Raw genomic sequence first — 20366 nt, 5'->3', positions numbered from 1 at the left:
TGGTCCTGCTGGCTATGTTCACATGGAATGTGCTGGACCCTACTCAAGGCAAAATAATTTAGTTCAGTGACTTCTTACTCAAAAAGGTGCTCCTAATAGCCACCAGGTTTCTTTTGTTTTCTTATAGCAAAGGTAAATTTTTCCACTCAAATCTAAACAGTAAAATCTGTTCGAGTTTTGCTCCCAGATTTGCAGCAGTATTCTGTTTGGTTCATTTGGTGCACTGATGGAACGAAGTATGTGGAGCATGTTAGACAGATAGCCTTTGCCGCTCTGACACGATACACTATAATCCCAGATTAGAGCGGGGCTGACAAGTCAGTTACCAGCCTGCAAGGATCCAAGTTCACCTAAGGGAAGTTTTTATAGAATTTGTTTTTGTTTGACAAGTTTGTAATTTTGGTATTTTCTTTTCTAAGATCTCTTAAAATAAAACCCCAAAAAAAGCAAAAAGGATGTAAACAGTCGTGGATTTTTTTTAGTGTGACACGATATGTAAATTTTGTGTAAAAGCAGCTACTATGTACCAAACTTAGGCAAAGCTTCATTTCCTATGGTTACCTGTATGCTTTTTACTGCCTCCTTCCTTGGACCATGATTCAAGGATGAGGAAGTTTTCTACAGTGAAATGTGATTCTTTTTTAAGGAGCTGAAATGTCTTCAGTGATTATATCTGATTTAAACAGATGCAGTTCCAGCAACATTTATTTGCAACCCTTGTAATGCTAATGCTTTATTTAACCCTCTTTTTTCCAATAGGATAGCACTTAGTATTCTCCTTTAACATTTCACAAGGCGGGTTCATACAGACAGTCTTTGAAGAGTCTTTTGAATATTCCTCTTATAATAATATTCCTATACATGATATTTATATTTCTCTAGATTATCCAATCCTGGGCCTTCTCTTATGCTCCTTAGATCACCCTACATATTTTATATAGGAATACCACAGAACAGGGTTGATTTTGTGTCTGCTGAATCCTTTCTGTTTTGATTTAGTTAAATGTTCTGAATCACTATCAAGCAACCAATGACAACAGATTTTTCTTTTTCTCCTAGAGTCCAGCACAGTTCTACAGGTCCTTCTCAAAATATTAGCATATTGTGATGAAGTTCATTATTTTCCATAATGTAATGATGAAAATTTAACATTCATATATTTTAGATTCATTGCACACTAACTGAAATATTTCAGGTCTTTTATTGTCTTAATACGGATGATTTTGGCATACAGCTCATGAAAACCCAAAATTAATATCTCACAAAATTAGCATATTTCATCCGACCAATAAAACAAAAGTGTCTTTAATACAAAAAACGTCAACCTTCAAATAATCATGTACAGTTATGCACTCAATACTTGGTCGGGAATCCTTTGGTAGAAATGACTGCTTCAATGCGGCGTGGCATGGAGGAAATCAGCCTGTGGCACTGCTGAGGTCTTATGGAGGCCCAGGATGCTTCGATAGCGGCCTTTAGCTCATCCAGAGTGTTGGGTCTTGAGTCTCTCAATGTTCTCTTCACAATATCCCACAGATTCTCTATGGGGTTCAGGTCAGGAGAGTTGGCAGGCCAAGTGAGCACAGTGATACCATGGTCAGTAAACCATTTACCAGTGGTTTTGACACTGTGAGCAGGTGCCAGGTCGTGCTGAAAAATGAAATCTTCATCTCCATAAAGCTTTTCAGCAGATGGAAGCATGAAGTGCTCCAAAATCTCCTGATAGCTAGCTGCATTGACCCTGCCCTTGATAAAACACAGTGGACCAACACCAGCAGCTGACACGGCACCCCAGACCATCACTGACTGTGGGTACTTGACACTGGACTTCTGGCATTTTGGCATTTCCTTCTCCCCAGTCTTCCTCTAGACTCTGGCACCTAGATTTCCAAATGACATGCAGAATTTGCTTTCATCCGAAAAAAGTACTTTGGACCACTGAGCAACAGTCCAGTGCTGCTTCTCTGTAGCCCAGGTCTGGGGAATGCGGCACCTGTAGCCCATTTCCTGCACACGCCTGTGCACGGTGGCTCTGGATGTTTCTACTCCAGACTCAGTCCACTGCTTCCGCAGGTCCCCCAAGGTCTGGAATCGGCCCTTCTCCACAATCTTCCTCAGGGTCTGGTCACCTCTTCTCGTTGTGCAGCGTTTTCTGCCACACTTTTTCCTTCCCACAGACTTCCCACTGAGGTGCCTTGATACAGCACTCTGGGAACAGCCTATTCATTCAGAAATGTCTTTCTGTGTCTTACCCTCTTGCTTGAGGGTGTCAATAGTGGCCTTCTGGACAGCAGTCAGGTCGGCAGTCTTACCCATGATTGGGGTTTTGAGTGATGAACCAGGCTGGGAGTTTTAAAGGCCTCAGGAATCTTTTGCAGGTGTTTAGAGTTAACTTGTTGATTCAGATGATTAGGTTCATAGCTCGTTTAGAGACCCTTTTAATAATATGCTAATTTTGTGAGATAGGAATTTTGGGTTTTCATGAGCTGTATGCCAAAATCATCCGTATTAAGACAATAAAAGACCTGAAATATTTCAGTTAGTGTGCAATGAATCTAAAATATGTGAATGTTAAATTTTCATCATGACATTATGGAAAATAATTAACTTTATCACAATATGCTAATATTTTGAGAAGGACCTGTATTTACAATGATATTCTAAAATGTTCATGACACTGTAGCAAGGTTCCCAGTGCCTTTTATAAGAGAAAGATGACCACAGCATCACAGATCTTCCATCCTACTTACCAGTGGTCATGAGGTTGCTTTTCCACATATTCATTGTTTGTTCTGTGTTAGATGCAGCTGAGGTGTTTGTTATTAAGAGGTGGTGTAACGGGACGCATGTCCACGTGAAGGAGCAGCTCTGCACCTAGGACTTGGAGTTGCTTATTGTGGGCATGCGGCCTAATTACATTCCTGAGGGAGTCAGGGTACATAATTGTGTTTTGCGTGTAGATCCTGCTCTCGGCTGCTGGTGCTGCTGCGTGTGGGTGGCTCCACAGCGCAGTCACCCAGATCCAGACATAGCATCCCCGGGCCCTCCTGCTGATCAGCGGTTACTTCAATCACGCCTCTCTCCCGCCATTCTCCCAACCTTCATGCAAAACATCAAGTGCCATACGAGGGACAACAAGAGGCTGGACCTACTGTATGCTAACGTGAAGAACGCTTACACCTCTGCCCCTCTCACCCGCTTGGATGGTCAAACCACAGCCTCATCCATCTGCTCCCACAATACACATCCAAGGTGAGAAAAGAGCGAGCACAGTAAAGGTCTGTGAAAGTGTGGACGGAGGAGCCCAATGAGAGATTACATGACCTTTTCCAGACAACAGACTGGGGCATGTTCTGCAGCTCTTATGGAGAAGACATTGATGTCCTGACCTGCTGCATTACGGACTATATTAACTGTGTGGACAGCATTGTGCCAACCCGGAAGGTAAGGTGCTTCTCCACCAACCATCCCTGGGTGACCCCTGAGCTTAGAACCCATCTGAACCAGACGAAGAGGGCTTTCAACTCAGGGGACAGAGAGGAGTAGAGGAGAGTTCAGCAGAGTGTCAGAGGGACAGCTGATGAAGACTAGTGCTGGCCATGCCAAGGAACCGGCCCACTACAGACCAGTCACCTTGACCTCCCACCTGATGAAGACCATGTAGAGGCTCATCCTCGCCCACCTCCACATTGTGGTAAGCCCCACCTTGGACCCCTCTGCATTTTGCCTACAGGCCCAACATCGGAGAAGGGGACGCTGTCATCTACCTGCTGCAGCGGGTGCTCACCCACCTAGAGACCACCGGGATCACTGTGAGAGTTATGTTGACTTCTCCAGTGGTTTCAACACAAGTATTGCGAGTGGACGCAAAAGTATTGAGTGGGGACGCAAAAGAAAAAAATTCCCCCATGTCCCCTCGCGGGTTCCGTAATCTCGCAATACTTTGTGGGATAGTTTCCTAAAGCAAAAAAAAAAAACAGAAGGCATTTTTCTCATTTTCACCAATCCCTGGGCTGAACCAGCAGTGTGAATGCGCCTCATCAGGGCAGATCCATGATTCTTCACCATTGCAGAATAGTGCGATTTTTAACAGTTTAGCATCTAACTCCACTAAAGCAAAGCACAAAGGCTTGACAAAAATTAAGGAAAAACATAATCATATGTTCTATGAATGTATGGCACTGTTTTTGATGATCACGGCAGAATTCTGGACCTTGTGATCATGAATGTGGAAAAATACAGGGTCAATAGAAAATAAGTTAATGTAAGATAACAAATAAAGCGAGAGATGTACCACTAACACTAAACTGTAGCTGAAGCTCTCCTGGTTTGGTAAGGTGCTAACAGATTTGTTATTTTTGAACTAATAGTGATATAATGGGAATCCAAGTGCTAGTGGTATGTTCTCACGGTCACACTAATCAAATATCTATAAAACGCTGAAGAGTGTAGAATTGAACATTTTTTGTACCTCCCTTATCATGCTCTACATTGTGGGTGTTAGCACGATAAAATTGGGTCCTCGTCCAGCCTAGTGGCCAGTGGCTAAATAAATGTAGCCTCTGTGTCGTATAAGTTTGTTTGAAAAATCAAACATCACACATCTATAACTGGAACAACTGCATAGGAAAAGAGTGGGCAAAACCCACTCTTTTCCTAACAAGGGAAACTCGTGTTAAACTTGCAAGCTATTAATATTCAACATTTCGATTTTGGTCACAGACCTTCATCAAGCCAAAAAGTTCTTAGAATCTAGAAAACAACAGAAAAAGTGTACTCAAAACATTTACTTTAAGATGATTTTTACCAATTATTGTGCCACTGGCAAGTTTGTTAAAAACAATTATTTAACATGTTTTTTTTTCACACCAAATAAAATGTATTCAAATTAAAAGCATGAAATTCCTCAGTGTGAGATTATGCTACTACAATAAAGGATGGCAAGAGATTATACCAGCCCTGTAGAAAGCTAGCCAATAATGTCAGCAGCAAACATTTATTTAAGCTTATTAAGAAGAACAGTATAACTCCAAATGTGATACATTAGAATGCAGCTGATTATCAATTCCAGTGTTGTTTGTGTTTTTGTTCTGGTCATAAAAATATATATTTTTAATATTGAAATACTATGGTTATTTGTCTTGGTTTGTTTCCTGAATTGACATTATTAAAGAAAACCCATCCATATACATATGTTCACTTATAATGGTCATGGCAGCAAGAGAATATTTGTAATTATGGGCTTTGGTTTCATTATTGGTATTTTTATGCTTGCCAGGAAAACCAAACATTAGCAATAGGAACACTTCAGACTGGACGTAACAGTGGTTTAGGAATTAAGATAGAGAATTAATTTATTAGAATATTTGCAAAGGGACTTCTTACCCCTTTGTTTCCAGTTAAATTATTTTGACACAAGAACAGAGGACATGTTTGCTATGAACCAAATCCATAATTCCAGCTCTGTGCTGGAGGTGCTATGATTCTGTGATGTTTTGCTGCAGCAGGACCTCGTGAGTTCACCATCATAGAATCCTCGATAAATTTTTGCATGTAACAGAGAGGGCTGAGAGCATCTGTAAAAAAGTTAAGCTGAAGCAGAACTGGAACCACACCAGTAAATCCATCTAAAACTATCTGGAAATGAAGAAATGGAAATTCCTGGTCCGAGTCAGACCCGAGGTTTTGGTTTCATTGAGATGCTTTGGGAGGATTTGGAACGGATTGTACAGAACCCAATATAAAACCTACATGTGTATCTCTATATATACATGTGTGTCTTTTGAGCTGGGTCTTAGCTAAATTTCATTAAGGTGACATAATGACATAAAGAATCTGGAATCTTGAAGAAACCCCTCAAACATATATTGCAGTTTAAAGCAAAGATTGGGGAAATCTTAGCTGAGGTAACAGCTGTTTCCAAGAGTGCGCCTGGAAAAAAGAGTCATAGTTTTGGAGTCTAGAATGCTTTTTTTGAATTCTGCTCCTTCTCCTTCCCTGTACACCAAGGACATAGTTTGGATGCTAGACCGTCAGCATAGCCAAAGCACCCAACAGCCCTCCCTGACAGAAATGAGGGCAATGGGATGGAATGGGATTCTAACTTTGTCTTTGTGAACAGGCACTGTTGATAGTCATGAATGGCCAAGTAGAAAGGACATTTAAAAAATGTAGAGATCTTTCAATAGCTGGTGAATAGTGTGAAGATACTCAGTTAGTGTGGGGAAAGCTCAGTGAGCCCTAAGGTGGCACTTAATGAGAAATTTAGACATGACAGAGTCTCAGGAGTATCTTAGAAAACACTCCACGCACTCCACCAGTACAGCCAGAAATGTAACTTGAAATTAAACAAATCTTTGTGAGGAGAAGCACATTCATCAATACTAAAAACAGAGTCGAGGTCACTGGGTGAATGTTCAGCTTAGATGGACAAAGAGGTGGAAGAATGGTTCCACATTTTAGCATGCTTTTGAGAGGAAGTGATGAGAACCAACCCTTGACCTACTGATACTGATTTACGGCAATTATGATTTCACTTTAGAATCTAAAATATAAGAAAAAGAAATTAAGCATCCATTTGGGCAACGACTGTGTGAGAGAGCAGTCTGTGTAGAGCAGGGTTTTACAATTGTTTTAAAACAAACACAAAATGATTATGCAGTTGACAGTTTACCCTCTTATAGTAGTGGTTAGCGTGGCTAGCATTACAAAAACAGCAATGAATGCTGTGAGTAAATTCATAATGTTGTTCCTTACCTTAACATATAGATGTCCAAAAATCTGCCAGCCTTCCTGTTATCTACTGACAATCTTGCTCTTCTTTGCTCTCTTACAGCCGGAATGAAGTGAAGACGCGTTGACGTGTGTTAGAAATATGTTTTTTTGGAACCTTCTTACATCTCTGCGCTTCTTCTGATTTCAACACTTTACTGATACATACAGTCCATGCAAAGCTGTTAATTTGCTTCCTTTGGTTTATATATTTTGAACTGACAAAAAGTCTATACACTCCTTGCTGGAACATTGAGTGAAGGTAGTGCATCAAGATGTGTGATTCACTTGATCCTAAATGTTTTGGTTTAATCTTGCTCTTTTATGTTGAAAATGATGTTCTTCACATAAGATCCCATTTGAATAGAAACATGGTAGAAAAATGCATGGGGCAGTATTTAAAAGATTAAATGATGAGTAATTAAACATTTAAAACTATCTATTATATATACATTTAATATTTTCATATTTTGTGCTTTATTCTGGCCATTACAATTGAAGTAATTCAGTTGTTCCAAAAAGGCTCCGATGATCAATTGAATTTGTGAATCACAAGAATGCACAGCCAAAATGTTTCTTACCACCAAGTAGAGCGATTCTAATGCCTTTCTTTCTGTTTTAAAGGAAATGGCAGCCTATGAGATAACTGCCCTGCAAAAGGCCTTGGACAACAGCGTGCCTGCGTCAGAACTTGAGAGGGCCAATAAGCAGTACACAGACCTAACAATCAAATACAGAGATGTGCTCCAGAAGGACAGCCTTCTTATACAGAGAACCACCAACCTTGAACATTTAGAGGTAATAAGCCACATTACACCTCAGTTATTTACTCTGCGATCAACTGTTTCTTCTTCAGTAAATGCAGTACTGTATAAAAGTCCTGATTCTTCCATTCTTTCTTCTGACTTTGATTCATAAGAGTCAGACTTTCTTACAATCTTTTTAAATGGTTTTGAAGAGCTCTTCAACATTCCGATGTTTTTTTTTACGGTTTTTAATTCAATTTTGGCTGCTTTCTGACTGTACTGTACAGGGATAAACAGCTGCTAAACTCAAGAGATTGTTTAGTTATTTCCACATATAACAGACAACTCCGCTAAGAACCAGTTTTAAATGTGCTCCTTAGGCACACTGTTATTGTCCTCCTGTGAAAAAGATGCAATGTGTTCCCATTGTTTGTGTTAATTTTATTTTTTAAAAACCTAAAGATAACACAGTTTCATAATAAGAAAACCAGCAACCAAGCTGGAATGATTATATGACATAAAACCTCAGTTAATTTTAATAACAAGGTTAGGAGCACATGTATGAATTTCACTGTGGATTGGCTGATCCACATGGACTTAAATATAGACACACAATCTCACTAATATTTGGATAAATGTTGCTTACCAAGTTGAAGAGAACCCACATGCTATTTGTAGCCATGAAGAAGGTCCTGGCATATACTGTACTTCTGAATGGACCTTAGACTATATTTGTCAGAATTGGTGTAGACAGGTATAAATTCACTGATTTCTTGCTGCACACCCAGCTTTTCAGCATAGTCCACTAATTTTCCAATGGGTTGAGATCGGGGCCAGTCCAGAATTGGTTTTATTCATTCTAGGGTGAGATTTTCAAACCAAAGGACACTGTCCTGAAGGTAAAGCATGGTGGTGGTAGCATTTGCAGTGGGCCTGTCTCGCCACAGTTAAACTAAGTGGCTGAAATCACAGCTGCTGACGGGGGGGCCTTCCAGCCATCAAATTATGGTCAGGTTTTTTTTTAAATGTATGATTAATATATATGTTACATAACCTTTTTTTCCTTCCCCTTGTAGTAGTGGTAAAGACACATAGTAGCAGAGACCTTTTAAAATATATTGAAAACATCCAAATTTATTTTAAATGTTTTCAGTTTTATTCAAATAATCAAAAATAACAATGTATTAATAAACGTATTAATTTGGGGATTTTCGTCACTGTTAGGTTTCTATATAGTGAATATTGTCTGGAATCTGTTCTGAGAAGGAAAACTAAAAAAAGTGTGGAGCAGATAGGAGGTGGAAGAAGGGAACAGGAGACAAAGGGAAAACATGGAAGGAGAAAGAATGCAGTATGAATCATGTGTTTAAATGGTAAATTTGAATTGATTTTCTACAAGTAATAGAATATCGTGGGGGAAGGCCTATATGTGATCTTGACCAGGGCCAAGGCAAGGTTGTCCGCTGGCCTGGCTGGAACAATATAGAAGGACTAGCCCAAATTCATCAACTTCACCTCAAATCAACAACTAGACGGTTGAAACGTGGGTGTAATTGAGTGTTCCAGATGGATAATGATCTCAAAATCAGAAACAGGTTTCGGAATGGATAAAGCAGTTCAATTTGAGGCTTCTGTAATACCCTAACCTCAACTCTATAGAGAACTTGTGGATGTGGCTCAGAACCGGATCCTTGTTAGTGAACTCTATTGATTCGGCCAAGAAGAGTGGTGAACGATCCAGCCTGCTGAAAGCTTGTTGATGTCTACAAAAAGCATGTGGTGGAAAGGCAGCTAGCTACGTGGAATCTATCCCTAATTCTGATAGATGATATGTAAAAAGTCTAAATATTTTAATGCAGTTTTTGTTTTTAGAACTCATTCAAGCTCTGTTTTGTATTAGCATTCAAACCTTTAACTTCTTCTACTTCGTATAATGCTGTCTTATCACTAATTCTTATGTTTTAACCACTGCAACCACACCAGAACTGTACTGCACCAGATGCTGTCAAGGTCAATACATTTCCAGAAAATATGTGAAAAAGCTGCCAATGAACAAAGAAAGTTTGAAAAACCTTTTGGTTGATCTTTTAAAGACTGCTTTAAAAGATTACAAGTGGCTGCTTGCTGACACCTTTTGTACAGTATTGTAAATAACATTATCTTTCGTAGTCTTTTGATCTCTCCTAATGCACATTTATAAATCTGTCTTAAATCTCAGAGTGAAAACGAGTCTCTTCGAGAACAAATCTCTGCCATTAATAAAGAGCTGGAGATCACGAAGGAGAAACTCAATACCTTGGAGCAAGCATGGGAGAGCTCCGCTTCAGTCGGTAAACAAATGATCCTCACTCTGGTCATTTTCATCAAAAAAATAAAAGGAAGAGCATAGTGTGTTTTGTTTACTCAGAATCTGTAAATGTGTTACCAAGCTATTTGTGCTGCATAACAGTCGAGACATGCAGTCGCGACCAAACACAAGTTTTCACACAGCTTCTCTTAGATATTTAAAAAGAAGTCCTTCAGGGGCTAAATCTGAGGTTGTCTGTTATAAACAAAACTGTTTCTGGGTTTTAGCGATGCCACAGAACATGGCCACAGCAGACGTTTCCCACAAGGGCAGATGAGTGTTTACATCTGTTAAATTACAGTTTTCTGCTCTGCTTTGTTGCCCTGCATGCAACCATTATTGTAATAATGGTTGCCAGACGGTTATCAGACAGCTTATGTACAGCTGCACTGTTTTTGTAATTGGGTTTGAGCACTGGCTTGTCACAACAGTGAGAACCTGAGGGTAGAAGTCATTATAAGAATAGGAATCTGCGCTCCTTTCTAACAAGAACAGTCACTGATTCACTCCATGGCAGCTGTATGCCAACTACAGTACCTTGCAAAACCAATTATACTGGTGGAAGTTTTCACATTTTGTTATTTTACCACCGGATTTGAATGTATTTCATTGAGATTTTATAAAGTGGATAGAAACAAAGTTGAGCACAATTTTGAAAAGGAAATAAAACGATGCATGCTTTTCATTTTAGTATTCAGTCCCCTTTCTTTGATAGCCTCTCGTGTATAACGTAATCTGAGTATAAATCAAGCTGTTCTGTGAAGGCCTTAGAGGTTTGCACATCAAAGATTGCACTTCCTTCACAAATTACTTCGATTTGGTGTGTGTAAAACATTGATGAGCATCTTTTATAGCTCTATGATAGAATCTGTCCTCACATTTGCTTTCATCACCTGGTTGGGCAACATATCAGTAAGAGACAAAAAATAGGATAAAGCAGGTAGCAAAGGTGGCTGGTAAAATAATTGGCACTAATTTGCCCGATCTTACAGAAACATTTTTAAAGAAAGTTAGGCAAAAGCTATTCTTCCCTCTCCTCATCACCTACTTCATGGTGAATTTGAGCTCCAATCATCTGGAAAGAGATCCAATCAGCCTAAATCAAGGACCAACAGATGAAAAAACTCTTGCTACTGGGGCCATTATTTAGACAAATGTAAAAAGTGATTGGTTATGTGATGCTTAGTTGGATTCTTAGTTGTAATGTTGTAGAGTGACTGCGTCTGTGTTGAGTTTTTTATGTTTTCCACCGGGCTTAAAGACAAAGTTCCCCTACGGGAACTTATTAAAAAGTTTAAAGCAGGATCAGGTGTAAAATAAAATCAAAAGTTTTGAATATTGAAATTGTTTTGGACTGTTTTATCCCACAACTAAGAATGGATACATTTAGCCATGGCTGCAAACCTGATCTGACTGGCCCTGGCAAACTGAGCAAACATACAGCAACAGTTACAATGGAGTGAGTTGTATTAAAGAATATTCATGTGTTAGAATGGTCCAGTCAAAGTCGAGACCTAAATCCAACTGAGGCAAAGCTTGGAATGGCTTTTTAAAACTACATGTCCTTACCCCTCAATTTTACAAATGTGTGATACTTTATGTTGGGCTATCCCATAAAATCCTTCTGAAAAACATTTGAGTTTGTGATTGTAACAAGACCAAATATGAAGAGGTTCAAGGGGTAAAATAAAAAATACTTTTTAAGGCAATCTACTATAAACAAGTTTGCGATCATTATGCTTCATGGTTTGTAGCTTTGACAGTTGTTCAATCAGTGTCTTGATGGTTTCACCTCCCTGAAATTGTTAATTTTTTCAGGCTCTGAAACTGGCATGGCCAAGGCTGACAAGGCATCAATCAACAATGAGATGATATCTGCTGCACGACGAATCACAGCTTTAGAGATGAAGGAGCTGAACGAGAGGCAGAGGGCTGAGCACGCCCACAAAATGTACGAGCACATGAGGAACTCCCTCAGACAAGTGGAGGAACGCAACTCAGACCTGGAATCCAAGTTTGCTGAGGTACGATACCAAGGAAAACATTACAGATTAGGTTTTTTTCAGTCTTGCACTTAAATGTGCCCCTCAACATAATCAAGTCATAACAAACTTAGGTTCTATTTGGTCTTTGGTTCACCAGACAGGAACACATTATTATCTAATAAGTGTGTTTTGTTTAATCCAAGTATAGAATGGGGTTTTATGCTCTGCAGAGCCTGTGTGGAAAGATGTTTATTATACCATGTCATCATTTAGGCTCATTTCTTGGTGAAACTGCTGCTAGGCTCTGATGCTTCACATCACTTCACAGTTTATATCTTATCTTCTCCAGTTAAGCTTCCCTGTCTTGCAAATGTGACCTTAATCACTTTTATCAAACAATTTGTTTTCCTTTAGTTGACCAAGATGAATGTGGAGGCCCAAAGGATTGAGCGGGAGCTAAGAGACGAGCTGGCGGGCAGCACCAGTAAAACCATCAGCGACGCTGACAGAGCCAGGATCGCAAAGCTGGAGAAGGCAGAGGTTGAGCTATGCGTCGAGGTTTCCAGGTGCCATTGACAGTGTCCTGGTGTTTTCATTTGTCTATTGCTATCATGAAAAATAGGTGTTGTCGGAAACTGCCTTCACAGTCGTGCCACATCTTTGCTAATTGATTGCTGAAGCAAACATGTTTTTGCAATCCTAGCGAAGATAAGATGGTCCTGACTGGATCTGGATGATTTCAGTTGGCCAGGAATCAACATTGATATCATGACTGTACCAGGCGCTTATTAGATAGTTGTCCTAACTGTAAAATATTAAGATTTGTGCAGCTGGACCTGTTGGAGACATCTGCAAGCAGATTAGAATCTTCTAGTTTAGTTCTTACTAAATGATCACTAATGATCATGTTGGTAGTAAATTCATTTCAAGCTTTTATTTATGATTGAAGATAAACACCAAGTGCTGTACGTCTACTTTTCTTCTACAGGCTGCAGGAAGTCTCTGATGTGGCCATGTCCCAGGTGTCTGCTCTCCAGGCCAGACAGAAGTCCAATGATAAAGAAGTAGAAGGTTTAAGGAGACAAATACGTGACTATCAGGTAACTATGAGTTGATTTTTATTAGTAGTAAATATCTTTAAAGGAATAGCAAAATCAGATGTGTTGCATTCATCTTTCTTTAGTTTTGTATGGGAGAGTCAATCGGTTTTTAGTACTTGAAGAAGTATTTACGCCAGCCTAAGCAACAAATAATTCTAAAGTGAAAGGAAAACAGTACATGTACATATTGTATGTATTTGAGTCAATACTTTATAAAGCCACTGCAGGAAGGTGAACCTCCTCCTCAGTTTTAAGTCGTTTGCAGCCTCTAACATGTTTTCCACCTAGATTACTTGTATTTTGCTCTATCCTCATATCATGTGGGTACGTTTGTCTGCCTGTCGTGTCTAAAAGAGGGGCAGAGACATGTTGGGGTCGGCGATATTATCCTGCAGCCACATCAGTGAAACAAATATTACTGTTTTCCCGATACTCCGGTTTTCAAGATATCCCACATTCCCCATCAGGTGGTAAGGATTTGTCGTGTAACCTGTTGGTTGCTGGTTCGAACCCCTGCTCTGTCTGTCTCAGGTGTTGCATACTTGGGCAAGACACCTTCCTTGCCTGCTGATGGTGGTCAGAGGTCTGGGTACCGTTTGTGTGGCAGCTTCACTTCTGTCGGTCTGCCCCAGGGCAGCTGTGGCTACAATGTAGTCTACCACTGTCAGTGTATGAATGGGTGGATGACTGATTGTAGTTAAAGCACTTTGGAGTCCCCGGACTAGATAAAGAGCTATACCATGATCAAAGGTAGACATTGTTTAAACTTCCTTCTCTACCACCATGACATCTCCTCTTTAACTCATCTGGGATTTGCTCTGGCTTGTCTCACTGCTATCTTTACACATCATAACAAGAGGCAAGAAACTAACTGCAAAAATCCCTTGAGAGCACAGCATCGTTGCTTAATTCCAAAAAATGCCACGTTTCCAACCAGAAACTGAGTAAAACAGAACTCAAATAGAGATAAATTAGTTATCATGAAATTGAGCTATTACAACAAGCTAGCAGCCAGTGTGCCTCTATTGTAGAACAAACTACACACAGAAAAACACAAGGCCGGACCTGATACAGTAATTCATATGGTTGCACTAGAAATGTTTAGGGGTATCAGAATAAAGGGGTCTAAAGGGAAACTCATAAAACCTGTTAGACTCTGCAAAAGACCAATGCAGGAAGGCGGTTCACTGTCTTGTATTGGTTCTACAAAGCTTTGACTAGGACTACATTTAAATGCAACCCACACTTTTCAGATTATTTTTTAAATATTTAGAAAATCCTACATCATTTTCCTTCATCTTCAGAATTATGCGCTACTTTATATTAACCAGTCACCAGAAAAACTCAGTAAAATGGATTGAAGTTTGTCCCTGTAAGGTGATAAAACGTAAAAGAGTTCAAATGGAGCAAATACTTTAGCGAGACAGGTTGTTTTCTAAATTGTTGGACAGCCATCTTTTATGTCTAATACATCAGTTGGCCGTTACAGCAGGCCTACCTACATACATTATATTCAAGGAAAGAATAAACAAGGCTGGTTTACAGCAGTCTGTTTTAAATCAGTGTTGTGAAGATCCCTGTTTTTTTTCTCAGTCACAGTCAGATGAGAAGGCTCTGATTGCGAAGCTTCACCAGCACATCGTGGCTCTGGAGCTCAGTGAGTCAGCGGCTCTGGGAAAACTCGAGGTGGCTGCCTCTCACATCCAGCAGCTGGAGGCCTACAAGCTGCGTGCTGAGCAGCAGCTGGAGGCCAGTGAGCGAGCGCTGTTCCTCGCCCGCCAAGAGGGCCATAATCGCACCACTCGCCTTCGGCAGACCATCCAGTCTCTACGCAGGCAGTTTGCTGGAGCGCTGCCCCTCCAACAGCAGGAGAAGTTCTCTTTGACAATGTTGAAACTCCAGGAGGACAGAGCTAAAGCCCAGGAGGAGAGGAGGGGAGCAGAGAAGGAGAGGCGGAGAGCAGAAGGAAGAGCTCAGGAGCTGGAACTGAGACTGCGAGGTCTGGAGGAGCTTATCTCAACCCTAAGGGATGTGAAGGGGGCTCGGAAGGTCTGTGTGGTCAAAGAAAAAAATCTGGATCATTTACTGCCTTGTATTTTCACAACTAAATTATGCCTTACATGAAACAGGTAACAGAGTGGCACAAGAGGATGGAGGAGGCTCGCCTCCAAGAGCTGAGGAAGGGCAGGGAGCTGGTGGTCCAGAAGGAAGAAATCACCTACCTGAAGAAACTTGTTGAGGAGCAGGACCGAACAATCTGTTCTTTGGAAGAGGATATTGTTCAGCTGAACGTTGTGAGAACAAACCTTTTAGAACAAACTCACTAAACCAGCCAACTTTTGCCAAACTGTTAGGAGATAATGTTTTATAATTGTAACATATTTATAAATTGTACATAAATGGTTATACAGAAAGGAGTGGAGGTATCTAGGAAGATATAACATATTTATGAGCTTTACTCATTAGCCAGCATGGTGGTTCAAAGTGTTTGAAAACGTCTGTACTCTTAATAAGCTTCAAGAAGAGCGCCAGCTCGCATGGGATCAGCGGGAGGTGGAGCTGGAGCGCCAGCTGGACCACTATGAGAAGCAGCAGAATGACATTCTCAACAGGGCTGAAAAGGTAAAACAATAACTAGTGATGAAACTCTTCCAATTTCTTAAAGCTCAAACATATTTTACAGTGAAGCAAGTTGGAATGAAAATTTGGGTCAGTTTCTGAAACATGTTGCCACCCCCTGAATCACTGTCTTTTCATTGTTTTTTTAGTTTAATGAAGGTGCAGGGTCCCTCCCTGACCCAACGCTGCCTCTTGCTCATCAGTTAGAGTTCGCCTTGAGTAAAATCAAAGAGCACGTTCGCACAAATTTGGACCTTCAGGGAACGTGCAAAAGTTTGGACCAGGTAAAAGATTTAGTCACAGCTCACACAGTCATCTATCCTTAACCCTTAAGAGGTCCTTTCAAAATCTTGATTTATTTGTCCCTTGACAGAAAAATGTCAGTTTGTCTGTAATTCATTATTTAGTTGTTATTTCTTTAAGAAAAAAATGTCACACTTAAGGTCATAATGACCAAATGTGTCAGCTTTCTAAAATCTGCTGTAAAAATAATATACTGGTATTTTTTCCACCAAAAATGGTTATGTCTTTTTAAACTACTTCAGCTGGAAATACACATATCAAGTAAGAAATATATTTCTATTATATTACTCATTCAAAGGCCAATATGTTGACATAGCTCCACTGTTTTTTTGTTTTTTTTTAAATCAAAAAAAGAAAAGACAAATTATTCCTATAAAATGCATTCAGTTTTTCACACACACATATCATTATCCAACATAGATGGTGATGCACTTTTATTATTTAACTGGTTAAACGTACCCTTGCAAACAAGAGGGAAAAATTTGCCATTTTGATGCATATACTTTCAATCTGAAAAAGTAATGGTAGTAGTACTACTGCACAGAGGAGTTCTGGCTAGCACTGTTGTAAGGATGGATGGATGGATGGTTGGATGAAATTAGCATAAATCTGGTAGATAAACATAAACAGTGCTTGATATTAGTCTAAAGTGAAACCTCAACGTAAAGGAATATCTTGCCAATGGTATTCAATATTTCATATTTTGTACTTAGGAACAACTTTTGTGTAGCTTAGCCAAACAAAAAGGCTAATTTAAACAAATTTAGACAATAATTTTACTTTATTTTTTATTAAAGATCTTCTTGCAAATTTTAGCTATATCTTTTGGTTCTCTTAAATGTATTATATGTATTGCACAACCAGTTTTGTTCATTTTTAAATCCTTATTCTAATAACCCAAAAAACAGAAGCTGAAAGAGAGTGAAGTGGCTTTATTGAAAGCAGACAAGAACATCATGTCCAGGGACAAAGTGATCAACGAGCTGCGTCTCCGGCTCCCAGCAGCCGCTGACAGAGAGCGTCTTCTTGCAGACCTTAGAAGGAACGACGAGGAAGAGCCTGGCAGCCAGCCAGCCCTCAAGTTGGCCCACCAGACCATCAAAGATCTCCAAAGTCGACTTGACAAGAAGGAAGATGTGTTGAAGAAATACCAAAACCAGCTGGTTCAGGCCCGACAGGTAAAGTTGTGCTGTTGAATGATTGATAAAAAGAGAAGGACTACTAGACATGTTTTAATGTTGTGCTTTTCATTGTCTTACTTTCCTTGACTAACATGCTGTTGGTCCCAGGATCAAGAGGAGATGATAAAAAGACATCAAGAAGAGTTGATAATATTACATCAGAAGCTGGACTTGCACACAGACACTTCTCTGGATCAGTTCAAACAGACAGCAATGGTACTTTCAGCCTCTCTGTTTAAAAAGAACCGGCAACCCACCTATTTTTGTGGGTTGAAATACCTGAGTTTTACTAAGAAAAATGTCTTTTGAATATTTCAGTTTAGGAATGCTACATTTTCAAATCCAAGTATATTATCTTGGTTGCCACCTAGGCCTTATAGTACGCGACATGTTAAAAATAAGGATTTGTCCATTCTCCAAGCACCTGCGATACAATTTAAGGCAGCATTAACTGCCGGCTTTAAAACTGCCTTCATTATGTTCAGGAGCTGATGAAGAAGCCCACTATCAGAGTGCCAACATCTAAACACCTGGAGCGTCTGGCTGAGTTGGAGCAGACTGTGGCTGACCAGGATGCATCGCTCAGCTCTGTCACAGAGAAGCTGAGGCTGACCACAGCTGAACTGGAGCGACAGAGGCTCACCGTGGAAACACAGGCTAAAAGGCACACTGAGGAGATGGCAAAGTAATCACCCACCTAAACTGTGTTTTACAGTGACCAGTTGTATGTTTCAGCTTAACAAAGACAATTAGAAGTATGAAGTTTCAAATTTAGTTGTTTTCGGAGTACATTAGTTTAAGATTATTAACATTTTTTATTATAAATTGTGACTCATAGTAAGAAGGATTATGGATATTTTAACCAGTGCCTTGAAATTGTATTAATTCCCTTTAAACTTTCCATTACATTTTATAATGTTACACTCAAAACAGGATTTAATCTAGTAAGCCTGCACAAAGGGGTGCATAATTGTAAGGTGCAAGGAAAATGATGCATGCTAGAAGTGTTTTGGGGTATGTCTCTACCACCTTTTCACACGTAGAGACAACTTATCTGCTTATTGTTCTTTGCAAAATAGCTCAAACTCCGTCAGATTGGAGGGGCAGCCTCTGTAAACGTCAAATTTTAGGTCTTCTCAATTGGATTTAGGTTTGCACTTTGACTGGACCATTCTTACGCATTAATGTGCCATTGTAGCTCTGGCAGTACATTTAAAGTCGTAACAATAACTCTCCGGGAATAAAAAGTCAACTACAAGATGTCAACTTTTATTTGCAAATAAAGAAATTTCAAAGTAATGAAAATACATCCTGGAAGGAAACAGAGGGTAATTTCAAGTAAATTACCCAGAGAGTGAATTGTTTTGATCCAGTAACTTTGTTCCTGAACTCTTGTGGTTTATACAGATGCAGTGTGAAGAATTAGATTTGGATTTTTCACACAACATAAGCTTCCCACCCTTTTTCTAACGGGTAGAACCAACTAATACTGAAAGACTTTAAGGAAAAAAAAATTATTTTGACCACTTAGGGTAAATTAAAAGACTAGGTTTAAAGAGGTTAAAAGAAAATCAGATTAAAGGGGGTTATCTAAAGTTTAGTAGTGCAAAAGGACATAGTCATGTTAGTCATGGGAGAGCAAGCCCTAAAGCATGTGTGGGTTAGAACACAAATCTTACAATACATTTGAAAAACTAAAGGAAACACCAGCAAAAACCTGAGAGTTTCATGAAAGAACAATTTATTACAATGTTTTTTTTATTGTGTTGGAGTTGTGATGTTGGAGTTCAGTTTCAGCAAATAGTGGGATGGAGTCACCAAACCTCCATACCAACTATTAGACACTGAGCAAAGAAAACAGGGCTCTTTTTTGGCATGACTCAAAAAAAACAGTTGGCTTACAGACAGACAGGACAGGAGCTTTGGTTTGGTGTGAAACGAAGAATAAACAGGCGGAAAGCATATTTATTCTTTAAGCTGAAGGATCTGTGATGCTGTGTGCATGTTTGTGTTGACAGTTGTTAGTGTGTGACATCAATAGCTCTTACCAGGACATTTAAAAATGCATATTATGTTTTTGACCAGAAAACTGAAAATGGGTCATCATTGGTTCTCTGATCTGAAATGTCACAGTAGTGGTTCACCAGATATAAAATCAGTCGTGTTCCCCTGCCATCCCTGTCTACAAATCTAAATCCTATAGAAAATCTGCCTGGTGAGCTGAAGAGCAGAGAGGAATGAAGAAGTCCAGGGGCTCTAGATGAGCTAGACTAGTTGTGCAAAGATAAATGATCAAAGTTTCCTCTCTCTTTATGTTCAGGTCTTGTGAAATCTTATAGGAGCAGAATAACTGTTATTCTGTTTGCATCGTCAGGTGATGTAAAATATGAACAGCTAAAACAATTATTTTTTAAGGTTTATACATATTTGTGGTAACTGGATTTTCCAAGCAGAATCAGCAATGAAAAACAGTGAAACAATACCTGTTTTTCATCTTTGTAGTCAAAAACGGACAGGAAGAAATTTAAATTGTTTTTCTTTCATATTTAAAATATTAAAAATATAAAATCACATCAGAGTTTTTATATATAAATATATTTCTCATATTTCTTTTAACTCGAACTTCACACCCAGTATCTGTAACATATCTGTCAGCATTTTGAAAACAGCTAGTTTAATATTAAATATAGGTCTATAAATGCTTTCTCAGTATTCAATAGAGGTGTACAATTAGTAAAAGCAAAGAGACCCTCACAAAAAAGTCTTAGTCTTGTAAAACATACTAAAGGCAACAGTTACAGCTGCATCAGAGCAGTGAGCAATTCTGTAGCCATAACCTGGAAGTGCAAGGAACAGAATTTCACACCTTAAACCAGCCATGACTAGGTTCCCCATCATTAGACTTCTGACAAAGGTGTCAAAAGATCACTCACAGAGAGCTTCAGAAAGACGTGGAAACTGCAGGTACAGTTTTTCTTCAGGGAAACAATAAGTAATGCACACAGCTACAATTGCCTTTATGCACACTTGCAACACAAGACTCCACTGCTGAAGAAAGAGCATGTTAAAGCTTGTTTTAAGTTTGTATCAGAAGATTTGAACAGTGGAGAATATAGTCTGGTGAGACGAGGCCAAAGCTGAATTCTGTCGATGTCATTGCACACATAGTGTTTGCAAGAAGGAATGCTTCTGCACATAAGCCTAAAAACACCATGCCAAAAGTGAAGTTTGCAGGTGGGAACATCATAGGGAGGGCTGCATGTGACATACATGAATTGTCTTTACGAAAAAAGGCTTTACCATGAGCCTTTTTT

The 20366-nt window shown here is 39.5% G+C and overlaps 1 protein-coding gene across 6 annotated transcripts in view; it reads left to right on the top strand.

Moving 5' to 3' along the window:
- Window positions 1-20366, top strand: part of cep290 (centrosomal protein 290) — an 80502-nt gene that overhangs the window by 31825 nt on the left and 28311 nt on the right. For all 6 annotated transcript variants that reach the window (XM_047393011.1, XM_047393028.1, XM_047393044.1 and 3 more), the window contains 12 exons: window positions 7396-7569; window positions 9736-9847; window positions 11683-11888; window positions 12264-12415; window positions 12838-12949; window positions 14543-14998; window positions 15079-15243; window positions 15464-15571; window positions 15718-15852; window positions 16780-17049; window positions 17161-17268; window positions 17538-17737. In XM_047393011.1, the coding sequence (XP_047248967.1) occupies window positions 7396-7569; window positions 9736-9847; window positions 11683-11888; window positions 12264-12415; window positions 12838-12949; window positions 14543-14998; window positions 15079-15243; window positions 15464-15571; window positions 15718-15852; window positions 16780-17049; window positions 17161-17268; window positions 17538-17737 (2198 nt within the window). The remainder of the gene's footprint in view (window positions 1-7395; window positions 7570-9735; window positions 9848-11682; window positions 11889-12263; window positions 12416-12837; window positions 12950-14542; window positions 14999-15078; window positions 15244-15463; window positions 15572-15717; window positions 15853-16779; window positions 17050-17160; window positions 17269-17537; window positions 17738-20366) is intronic.

Source organism: Girardinichthys multiradiatus, chromosome 2 (genome assembly GCF_021462225.1).
Source record: "Girardinichthys multiradiatus isolate DD_20200921_A chromosome 2, DD_fGirMul_XY1, whole genome shotgun sequence".
Lineage (NCBI taxonomy): Eukaryota > Metazoa > Chordata > Actinopteri > Cyprinodontiformes > Goodeidae > Girardinichthys > Girardinichthys multiradiatus.
This window is presented reverse-complemented; position numbering and strand designations above follow the sequence as displayed.